The sequence below is a fragment of the Serinus canaria genome, chromosome 2, assembly GCF_022539315.1.
Source record: "Serinus canaria isolate serCan28SL12 chromosome 2, serCan2020, whole genome shotgun sequence".
Taxonomy (NCBI): Eukaryota; Metazoa; Chordata; class Aves; order Passeriformes; family Fringillidae; genus Serinus; species Serinus canaria.
Genome location: NC_066315.1, coordinates 106455038 through 106467087, shown reverse-complemented (window position 1 = coordinate 106467087; position 12050 = coordinate 106455038). Strand labels below are relative to the sequence as shown.

The following is a 12050-nucleotide window of genomic DNA, read 5'->3' as shown; positions in this document are numbered from 1 at the left end:
GCTGGACAAAGAAAAGCTTAAAAATTTGGGAACTCCAGTGAAGATAGAAGAACTAAGATGATTAAATGCTCTGTCTGGAGCTGTGCAGAATGATCCAAGGATAACTGCTGAAATAGTAGGAGATTTTGGTAAAGTATCCAGAAAGTGTCATTTAGCTAATCTTAAGGTAAAGAAAAATGTGGTACAGAAAATGTAAACCCTAGAAAGAATGTATTTCCCTTCACTCCACTACCATGTGCCAGAGAGAGGGAAGGTCAGCTGCTCAGAAGAACACTGTGTTCACTAACTCTAATTTAATTATCTACATAAGCAGCCATGTTTGCAAATGGCTAAGGACCAAGCAGCTCCCATGGAAACCATATCAGGTGCAAGCCTGTTTAAAAGTACAGCTGGCTTAAATACCTATACAACCACTATTGAGTGCAGAGACCTTCTGATAATCAGAACAAAAGGAGTTCTAGTGGTTCTGAGAACTTGAAGAAATCTGGGTATGAACTTCTTGAAGTAGTTCTTTGTGATTCTCTGACTCTTCTACACATATTGCCAAAGAGGTAGCAAAAATGGCTTGTGTGTAGGATTTGGAAGGTGATTTTTTGATTAAGAAATTATGTGAGGCAAAGAAGTCAGTAATTTAGAGACTTGTCCAGGAAACCAGTTCAAGTTATCAACTCAATGAGTTCTCAGAGGCAGTTTTATCTAGGAAATCCCAGGAGTTCCAACCAGCAGCATTCAGAATAAAATCTTAATAATATCTTAAAATTACAGGCATTTCTGCTTCCTAAAATTGCAAAACTGTGGCTCGCCTCCTGATTTCCAAGTATTTACAGAGAAGTAATTCAAGCTTTCAAAGTTGTCTGCCAAAGACTAATTTTAAACCTCTCAGTTCCAGCATATGGAGGAGGAAACTCCAACCAAGAATAGTGAGGCTCTGAGATTTGGCAACCCTGCCATCAAGATGCTACTCTTGAGGCCGAATCCATAGGAATGGCCTTGAAAGAAAGACCCTATTATCTCTCACCAGCTCTTCAAACTCTCCATCCCCCAAAAAACTCTCAATTGCAATAGGATGCTGGGCTGTTTGCAAATAGATTAAATTGTTCACAGCTGCTTGGGAATTAACAAACTTCCTCCTCTTTACGGCTTATTTCTGAGCCAGGTGGAAGATACCGTGTGAGATTCTTGTAGGACCTGCAGTTGGCACAAGGAACACTGTTTTCAAGTCTGCACATATATCTGAGTTACCAGGGCTCAATAATAATTTTCTGGCAGATTAGTCCTGCCCTACAGCAGGTTTCTATGATCACTAAAGCCAGAATGGAAGCAATGGGTCTGGATTTCACACTTTATATCCTTCCACACTGAAGCTTTGATTTTAAACGCCGCTTTATTTTTTTTTCTTTTGACACTGATCTGCAAGAGCAAGTGTGACAATTCACAGGTAAACAGCAGAGTAAACTGAAGGAACAGGTCCATAACAGACCCAGTGACACACTCATAACTTGAAGAAAATTACTCAGAATAACTCGATAAACCTTTGCCAAGATTGCTAAGGGAGAGATCAAGCACTGCAAATTGCAAATGTGACCTTGTTTTGTCCAAGGCAAAGGAAGAGCTGGTAATTTTTCTCTTGCTTATTTTAACAATGCTCATTTCTACTAAAAGCAGGGTCTTTACTGGCAAATAACTACCTGCTTGTAGTTGTATAATTCATGAATGTGCAAAGTCTTGGCTCTAGGATTTTTTAGATTATTTTAATTTATTTGATGATACCTTTTGCTCTGTAAAAGGAAATTGAGTTTTAGCCTTGATCTTCAAATAAGAAAACATTGATTGAAGCCCAGCTTAACCTTTCATAGATAGAAAAAGCAAGGCTATTCAAAGCACAGTACAATTCAGGGCTGGACAAAAAAGCTTTGCAGTTAAGCATTCTCAACAGTTGCAGAAGTGGTTTGTTGGGGTGTTTTTAGTGCCAAACTCTTACAAAATACTGATGCTTACCAGATGCTAGAAGGTATTTTTCATCTGTTTCATTACCTGATGCTGGGAAAAGAGAGGTATATCCAATATATCCAGTCTTTTTCACTAAACTTTATAAATTTTCTTTTTGTCTTCTCTGAATAATTTCAGGTTTTCTACTTTTCCAGGCTTTACTCTCTATAACTTAAAATGCAGCAAAATGCAGGTGCAAACTGCAAAGAGACCTGAAAGGTCCTTTATGGCCTCTGGCTTTAAACCTCAAATGAAAGTCCTGACAGTATCCTGAGGCTTTTCCCCCAGTTTCATTTGAAGACAGGTACAGTGGGAACATTTAGTTCATGCAAGTGGTTTTCCATAAAGAACTTCCTTTATTTTTAAATATTCTGCCACATTTTCTACCATTTTTTTTCTCAGTATGAATTAAACCATGCTGATAGAGGAAGTGATGGGGTCTGGCAGTAAACATTGCAGTACTTTTTTTATCCCAGCACTCTTTTTTCATATGACCTATGAATTTGTTCCCTTCTACTCGAATGCTGCTTTACAAGTTAGTGTAACTTAAAACTCAACAGCAGTGGAAAGGTGGGTCTGGGTGACAGCCTGAGCAGGGCTCTGACACTGTTTAACAGTGTGTATACACCCTCTGTGGGCTTCCTTTGAACTCACACAATTCTAAAGTTGCTTAAATTGGGTTTGTGTCAACCCAGCTGAGATAACTCAATTGAGAAGAGAAAATCCAAGAAGACAGACCATTGGTACTGGGGTTTTTGCTACATAAATACCTGAAAGGGAATTTCCAAATTCATGATGACACAGACATAATACTGGTGGAAAAGGGGAATAATCAGTTTATTTCAGTCACTAAATCAAAACAAAAGTATATTGACAGTGAATTCATTCTATAAAGAGGCTTTAAAGCCACTAGTTGACAGTCAAAAGAAGATTCCCTTTTCCATGCTGGGCTGTAGGCCAGCTGTTGTCCTGTCCCTTGAGGATCCCAAACTCTGAGAAAAGCCTGGTATGAATAAGTTGCATAGGGTGTAAAGCTCTGCCTCTGGCCCTATGCAGGGATCAGTGCTCAGCACACCTCATGGCAACACAGAAGCTTTGGGTCATGCAATGGGGATGGTTAAAGGAACCAAGATAAAATCCATATGGTACAGAAACAAGTGGGAAAGTGCACTTCTTCAGAGTCTCATGTTATTACACTCTTGTTTGGATTCGAGGTTTTTGGGTTTTTTCCCTTTTTTCCTAAAGGAATGTTTAAGGAGTTTTCTTAGCCAGATCTTGTTATCATATAATCAGTTGTCCCTCCCTGCATTTGTAGACCTCATCCAGCCCAGTGTGACTTCCAGCCGGAACTCATAGTTCAAAATAAACTTTTACTGGAAGATTATGATCAGAAAATAGGATTTCAAGAACTCCATATCCAATACAGCATAAAGTTATGCTCTATTACATAGTACTTAAAACACTGTAAGAAGTAAAAGCTTGTACTTAGATCTACAACACCTGTAAGCTTTGTGGTTTCACAGGGACCCCTCTCTTTGGAGCTCCCTTTCTTGAGTTACTGGCTATGTCCTTGTAAATTTCCCTCACCTTCATGTAGAATGTATGGACTCAGTTGAGAAGGAATAAAAACTAACCAGTTATCAGCCTGGATAGAAAAAGCTCTTTCTGCCTCCATGGAGAGAAAACTTTGTGCCACTAACACACCAGGTTGCTTGGTGTCAGTAGTTCATAGAAATGATCAGACAATCACAAGTGCAACTTTAACCAGCTACCACTGTGCCACACAGACCAGCCAATTTGTTTCAAGTGCCTCAACACCAGAGAAGCAAAGACAAACACAAACTGAAATACAGCTAAATAAAAGCATTAATATATCTCCTGGCAACTTACCTCCAGCACATTTTAAAAGACCCTTAAAACCTTTATGCAGCACAATGCAATTTATTACCTGCCTCTCTCCAAGCTGTCTGATAACATAGCTCTTCCATATTTTTGGAAGCAAAAGTGCTCCAGCTGCTTGACACTGAAAATAAAGGTGATTTGCAAAGTCTTGCTTTTTAGTTTGCCAAGCACTGAATGTGTGCTTTCTTAAAAAGATGATGGCTTGGTGTTTCTCTGGTTTATTTTGAAAACAAAGCAGTTGGGAAACAAACTGTGGCCTCGGTAGTAGAAATATTGCTTTTGTAAAAGGTTAAAAAAAAAAAAAAAAAAAAGCCGTGAGTGAGTAACTATAAATACCTGCAGGGGAAAAAAATAAAATAGGAGCGTACTGGGGAAATAGGCTTTCAGTTGGCATCTGGGAGCTTCACAAGGGGGCTGGCTTGATGCTGCCTTCACGTTTCACAAGGTTTGGCTGGTAGCTGGTGCTTTGATATGCGCAACTACTACTAACATTTCATAATATGACGATCTAAGAGGTGAAATAGCTTTTGTATTTTAAAACCCATTAAGAACAGCTGCAACTTAGTGCTGATGGATACATCCTCACTTTACTAAATCAATGTCTCCTTTGTTGAGTTATTTGAAGCTGTTTCATTGCCACGCAGATGGGAAATACTAAAAAAGAAAAGAAAAGAAAAAAATTTAAATAAAGGTGATTTAAAATCTGTTATAGCACACTACATGTTAGCATTAGCTGTTGCCAGTATGAAAAAGTAATGAAACAACTAGAAATATCATATACAAAAATAAAAGAGTAAAATAAAAATAGAATTAGCATTTGAAGTGACAGGTCTGAAATGCTAAAAAAGCTTATCTCAAAACTGCATGTTTCTGGGTGGGAGAAGGATTTCTAGGACATGCTTTTTCCCTGAGTGAATTTTCCAAGAGTCCCAAGTGTTATTTGCCTTCTAGTTCTGTAGTGTCAATATGGATTTCTCATACCAATTTCCACATAGCCTGCCCCTACAGTGAAAACATCTTGTGTTTAGAAAACGTATTACGACATTTAAAAATGTTTACTGTATTAAACAGTAAACGTGTATGTGGAGAAAAAGTGATTTTCTTTAAAAAATGCCTGGTGGCGAGCATTAGGGTTAACTCGCAAGTGTTTTTTAGCAGTGTTTTTTAAATAAACTTTTCCATATGCCTAGACAGCATCATAAGAATCAAACGGACCCAGTGGTTTTTTCTTTGCTTATTGGCTTTTGGGATATTCCAGTTTAGTTCCTCATGAAGCCTCATGATGAAACACCTACCAAGACTCACCAAAGCATGAAGGTTTAGGTGGCTGTAATGAAATAACCACTCACAGAGGCTATGGGAGGAGTAGATTTTTTTAGTCTGAAGGAGAACTGGGCTGTGGAAAGCTTTAGCACAATAGCCGATTGTCAAAGAACACAGCTCTAGCAAGCTCTCCGCTTGCCAGAGGCGAGGCCAGGGGCGAGAGTAGCTTAAAAAAGAAGTGAAGAAAGACCTGAAACTATTTGCTAATGTGGTAACAAGCACTACCTTTATTATGAACCAACTGACTCATGGAGGAGGTTGTTTTGGTTTTTAAACCGGCACGCTCATTCTGTGGTACATGAACCGATCTCCAAGTACTCCTAAGGATAATCCTTAGTGAGGCCAGTCCATGATTAGTGTTCTGTGGGTATCACATCCTCTCTCCTGACAGCAGTAATAAAATGGATTCTCCAAGTGCGGACAGGACCTATTTGATAATCAGCCTCAAACCTTGAGTCCTAGGGGAGAATGTAGAATGCTGCCTCTGCCTGCACAGAGCTCTCAGCAGGATAAACCTCTGATTAGTGACGTGGAGGGTGGAGTGGATGTAAGTTTAATGTTATATGCCAGCTCACATTAGACAACCTTGTGCAACTCTGTCAGTTTTGGAATGCAGTTCGATTACCTTATCTAACTGGATAGCTTGAACAATAGGATTTAAACTTCTGGAATACAACTGACTATGCTAAATGCTATTTTTAGGAACGTAGATAGGTAAGTTAACATATGTGTATATGATTAACTTACCTATTTGCATATAGATTATACAGCTCTATAACTTATGCATGTGTCTTCCCAGTTATGGGCACCTGCAGCACTCTGAACACCTCACTTGCTACTCTCTAAATTCCCCCTGGCTGCTGAGGTGCTTCCAGTTGATGTGTGTAATACGGATGCTCCGTATACACTTTTCCCCTCCAACCTCACTGCAAGTTCTTTATGTCCTTTATACTTACTGTTCATATACTGGGCTGCATATTCATCTGCAAGTCTGTCAACATAGTTCACCTCCTGTAATCAGAAAATGGTGATTAAATGAACATCCAAGTACAGAAGCTGTCAACCTCGTGTTCATCTTTTTTAAAGTTAAAAAAAGTATTCAATTACCTTTTGCACTCATATGGCTCTGAAAAGGTCTTAAAAAAAAAAAGTGTCTTCTACGATCGTAAAATAGAATCCAATGTCAATGCCGATCACGTAGTTTTTAGCATTTATAGGAATAATAAAGAAAAATAATGTCTGTAAAAAAAGTTTATGCTGCAAGCCCGGCAGTTATCTGTCTTCCAGGGTGTGTTGTAAAAGCTCCTAAAAGGAGCTTGTCTGGGGAATTTAGCTTTTAACCCCAACAAGGTACTGTTTGTTTTAGCTATCTGTTTCAGCATTTGGTCCATCTCATGGGACGGTCTTTGAGACTTTGTTTCAGGATTAGGTTACAGATAGAGTATGACAAAGAAAGGAAAAAAAAAATCCTTATTTATACCCTCTTACGTGCATAGGGAAAAAATGCAGAATTTTATAAATGCGCCCTCGACCTAGGAGGGAACATAATCCACTCTCAAGCTACAGAGTGAGCACAACTTCTGTAGTGCGTGCAACAACTTTGACCTCCGTGTAATTACTCCAGGCTTACATCAATATAACAGTGCTGGGTTTCTCTTCAATTATTTCCCGGGAGTGGCAGGCTCTCTTCCCGCAGTGCTTATTTATTTGAAATTGGCCTAATTTGCTCAACAATTTGCACATCCCTTCTTTGGCGTCCCACATCTCCCCGGACGGCGGGAGCTGGAGCTGTCCGGGCCGCCCCGTCCGTGGCCGTCGGTCTCTGCCCCGGGGGAGCGGACCCGGGGCTCGGCACCGCCCAGCACCGGCGGGCACCGAGCCCCCGCAAAGGGAAGCATCGCGGCTGGGGCCCGGCGCTGAGCAATTCTTACGGATGAGTAAGCAGCAAATGTGGTAACTCAGGCCAACAGCTCTGCAATTAGGGCTATAATTTCAGGTGTAGCCAGCAGTCGCAATGAATATTTATTTCATCCTACCGAATAAAAGAAATGGCCCGGCTAAATAGCATGGGGAGTTATGTGGAGTACTTTGGTTGGGAGAGTTGGGGGGACCCACCTCGTCCCCTCCCGTCCCGAGTGGGACTAGCTCGCTCTCCCCGCGGTGCGCGGCCGTAGGCTTATGCCCTCGTTCCTGCCCGAGCCCAGCCGGGCCAAGGACCCTTCCCGGGAAGGAAGGGTAAGGAAGGCAGCGTGCAGCCAGCCGCCTTCCCGGGGCAGAGCCGGCCGGGGGACGGAGCGCCCCGCGGGCGGGGGGCGCGGGCGGCGGGGGCAGGGCTGAGCCGGGGCTCCGCGCCCCCCGCCCGCGCTGCGCCGCTCCGGGGCTCCCCTCTGCGAAAACACCCGCAAAGTGTTGTGTGTTTTGGGTCCGGCGGCTCCGCACCCCGGCGCGGTTGCGGGAGCCCCCTCGGGTTTTGCTCCGTCGCGGAAGAGGGTAGCAGTGGAAGAGCGCGGCGGGCGCGATGGGAGGCAGCGGCGGCACGGGGGGGCCGAGGCCCCTCCGGCTGCCCTAAGGTCTGCAGCCCCAGCGAGCAAGAGGGCGGCCCGGAGCGCCCGTCAGCCCCGAGTCCTTATTGCTCCCTCTCCGCAGCCAACCTCGCCGGGGCTCCCGCAAGCCAAGCGAGCGTCGCGGCTACCGACTGGCTGTTCCCGGGCGGACTCCAAGCCGCACGGATGCAATGCCCCGAGCGTCCGTCTCCTCCCGAGCCCCTCGACCGAAATCCAGGCGCCCGATTAAAGGTGCGAGGTCGGCGGCAGGCGATGTCGCGGCAGCACGGCAGGCGGGGAACGGGGCCGGGTCCTCCGCCCGCTCCCCGGCAGCATCCTATCGAGGTCTGAGCCGTGCTGCGGACAGGCACAGCCCGAGTCTTTTGTGTGTGGGGGGGTTTGGGTTTCGTTTGGGTTTTTGTTTGATTTTTGTTTTCTTCGCTTTGCGGGTTTTTTTTCCCCGTTTTTGGTCTGTGTTTAAGTTACTGTGGAATGAGGAGGTGCGAGGCATCGTAGCAGCTCGGTGGCGGTGCGTCCCTACCGAAAGAGCCGCTCCACACGCGGAGTGCTTTCCTTTTCGGGGATGGGGAGGTGGGACGGGCGCCGAGGGTGGCGGGGGAGCCTCCGGGCCGGGGCGCACCTGCCCGGCGGTTCCCCCCCGCTCCCGGCGCCCATCAGCGTTGCTCGACGGGACGGACCCGAGGTGAGCGGCGGGCGCGGTAAGTACCGCTCCCTTCCCCGCGGTACCCCCTCAGCGCGACTCAGCCTCCTCCCCATCCATCCCAACCTCTCCCGCCCCTTCCCCGCCGCCGCCAGTGGGAGCGCGGCCCCTTTAAGAGCCCGGCTTTGCCTCCCGGTAGCTGAAGGTCATTAAAACACAAAAGCGCTCCAGCGCTGCGGTCCAATATAGCGCATGCGCCCTGCCCGAGGACTGGCAGGGAGACGGCAATATGGCGAGAATGCCTGGCAGCGGCGGCGGCGGCGGAGAGTGGAGCGGCGGCGGCGGAGGGGGCGGCGGACGCGGCGGAGGCGGCGGGAACAATGCGGGGGACCGGCCGTCCGGTCGCGGCGTCGCCCCCCGCCCGCACCGCTACTGCAGCGCCGGCGAGGAGGAGGAGGGCGAGGAGGAGGATGAGATCCAGGAGGTGCAGATAACGGGGGACGAGGAGGAGGAGGACGGAGCCGATGGGGGGCTGCTGCTGGACGAGGAGGAGGAGGAAGAGGAGATGGGTCTGGAGTGGGACGGCGAGGAGGAGACGGAGCCGCTGCCGCCCGCCCCGGGCCGTACACCGAGCGGCGGCAGCAGCGGCGTCGGGGCTGCCCCGGGGGGCGCCGCGGCGGCTGCCCCGGGGGGCGGCGGCGGCGGCGGCCCCGGGGGGGCGGCGGAGGACGCGGAGCTGGAGGCGGCCCTGCTGCTGCAGCGGCCGGAGCGGGCGCGGCTGAGCGAGAACACGCGGCTGGCCACCCGCTACGCCGTGCGCATCTTCCGCGAGTACCTGAGCGAGAAGGCGCAGAGCCCCGACTTCGAGACCATGGACAAGGGGGCGCTCTGCCGGGTCCTGCGCTCCTTCTACGCCGAGGCACGCTCCAAGAGCGGGCAGCTCTACTCCAAGTCCTCCCTCATCAGCATCCGCAGCTCCCTCAACCGCTACCTCAACGAGCCGCCCTACTGCCGCACCCTCGACCTCACCAAGGACCCCGAGCTGCGCGCCGCCAACCTCACCCTGGCCGCTGTCATCCGCAAGCTGGAGGAGCAGGGTGCCGGGCCGGTGGTGCAGAAGCAGGCCATCACCCGCGCCGACCTCCGCAAGCTCTACACGTGCAGCGTGTTCAGCACCCAGAGCCCCTTCGGGCTGCTCAACAAGGTCTGGTTTGAGACCTGCATGTACTTCTGCACCCGGGGCCGGGAGAACCAGCGGGAGCTGGAGGAGGACTCGTTTGGGCTGGCCGTGGATGAGGATGGACGCAAGTTTGTCTACTTCAAGGCGCTGGGGCCCTACCACAAGTCACGCTCGTCCTCCTGGAGCAAGAAGCGGGCGGAGAGCAGCGACGAAGAGAACCTGCCTCGTATGTATGAGACTGGCACAGAGTTCTGCCCCTATGCCAGCTTTGTCAAGTACCTCTCCAAGCGCAACCCCCTGTGCAAGGCCTTCTTCCAGCGTCCGCGGGACCACTGCAGCGAGGGCGACATCACCTGGTACGAGAACAAGGCCATCGGGAAGAACCTCCTGGGTACCCGCATGCAGATGCTCTCTAAGGCGGCCAAGCTCTCCAAGACCTACACCAACCACTGCATCGGTGCCGTCTCCATTGCCACCCTCAACAGTATCGCTGGCATTGGCACCAAGCTGGGAGGACTGCAGCCACCCCACCACCACCACCCCCCTCCCCACCACCACCACCTCCTCCACCACCCCGCTGGCGGGGGCTGCTACACCCCTGCCGCCCTCAATGGTGGACCTCGGCCGCGGCCACCCGCTGCCAACCCCTATGTGCTGCCCAAAGACGGTGACGCTGCGCCTGTGAAAGCAGAAGCGGCCGCAGTGGCCCCGGCCAAGCGGGCGCTCTACGAGGCAGTGTTCCCGGCAGGGGCTGCGGCCGGCGGCGATGCATGTGGGCCCTCTGCCTCCCCAAAAAGACTCTGCCGCCGCCCCGCTGAGCCCCTGGATGCCGCTGCGCCCGCCGTGGTGGTGGTCTCAGTGAAACATGACCCCTTGCCTCACCTCCTCCCCGAAGCAAATGGGCACAGAAGCACCACCTCACCCACAGTAGTTTCACCTGCTATTGTTACCCCCACACAGGTAACCGGAACAAGAAAAAGGAAAAAAAAAAAAAAAGTGGCAACCCCTCACCCTGTCCCCACATAGTCTGCACTGCCCCCCTCTTTTCTTGCCCCCAAGGCTGGGCACTGAGGCACACCGCCAGCATTGGGGTGGCTCTTGGGTCACGCTCACTCTTCAGGCACCCAAAGAGCCCGGACGCGAGTTATCCAACTTACTTGTTCCCCCCAGTCTCTTCATGCCCTGCCACTGGTCCAGTGGCCACTCACTGTGTGCCTGGTTGTTGGACTTGATGGGTGCCTAGGTGCTGCCATGCTCCCCGTCGACGGCAGCGCCGACAGTTCAGCCCTATGGGCTTCCCTTTTCCTCCTTTTTAATTCTTTTCCCCCCTCTTTTATTTCTCTTTTTGCGGGAGATGTGACTTAGGGAAGTCGAAAGTCAGTCGGGCCAGAATAGTAGATAGGGGCATCAGGTATCATTAGTGTGTGTGGTGTTCTTGATGTGCTAATGAACTATTTGAATAACCTCAAATGCAAGAAACAGCCGGGAGAATACTCAATTACACACTAGTAATGAGGGTGTAATTTTAAACTTCAGAAGTTAACAAGAGGGTTAATATGGCAATTGCATTCATCTTGTATTTGTTTATTTAAAATAGCTCTGTTTCCTGGCAGTGATCCCTTTTTTTTTTTTAAGGCACATTGGCTTTACTTACATTAGTTACCATAGTGGCGAAATATACAGTTAGAGCACAATTAAACGGGTTTAGGTGCAGCTTAGCGGTGGAATGAGCCCAAATTCATTAAATGTGTTTCGTTAAGGTAAAACGGTGTTGTCGAAAACGCTGTTGAGCTGTGCCTTAATGCGTGCCTTGCAGAGCCCCCTCTGCCGTGTGCCAGCACGTGCTGGTGCCTGCTCCCCATCCCCTCCAAAAGTACTTTCCTCTCGGGTGTTTGAGCGCCCGAGCTAAATTACTTCAATTAAAGCCTCGCTGCACCTCTGCAATTGGCTTGAAGTTTGGAAGCCATTCTAAGTAAATCTGTAAAGCGTATGCAGTTACGTTGTGCCCCATAAAATACCGCGTTTCGGGCAAGAACTTTACTTCTGGCTGCCCTACATGATTACAAAACCCCTCTGACATTCTTGTGTCAAGTAATAACAGGGATCGCAACCGTCAGCCAGGGAGCGCGGCGCTGGGCAAGCACAGGTATATGACATGCCTGAGCTCTTTCCCGAGTGGAAATACCAGTTCTGGACAGACTGACCCTTTCAAAGAGTTTGCCAACTAATCAACCAGCCTGAAGGCTAATTGGGGTGGGGAGGGGGAGGGCAGGGCTCCCGGCGAATGCCTGCATAAGCATCTATGTTCTTTAAGATACCTGTGACCTCTCCTTTCTTTCAGGAGGCTTTTTTTTGGACCACTTCAGTGGTGTACTGTAGCTTGATCCCCTGCTGTGTGTATCTGGTGTCTCTGAATGGCTTAGAGGCTTGATTATGTGCAGATAATGTTTTT

General features: G+C 48.8%; 1 protein-coding gene across 3 annotated transcripts in view; it reads left to right on the top strand.

Annotated features, from left to right (window-relative positions):
• The window catches only part of KCTD1 (potassium channel tetramerization domain containing 1), a 100437-nt gene that overhangs the window by 24430 nt on the left and 63957 nt on the right, over positions 1-12050 (top strand). The window contains exon 1 of one of the 3 annotated variants that reach the window (XM_018909623.3): positions 7884-8009. The exons of 1 other annotated variant lie outside the window; for it this stretch is intronic. In XM_018909623.3, the coding sequence (XP_018765168.1) occupies positions 7944-8009 (66 nt within the window). In that variant the 5' untranslated portion in view covers positions 7884-7943. Of the gene's footprint in view, positions 1-7883; positions 8010-8692; positions 10559-12050 lie in introns of those variants that run through there. One more of the 3 variants, XM_050970592.1, reaches the window with a different exon arrangement.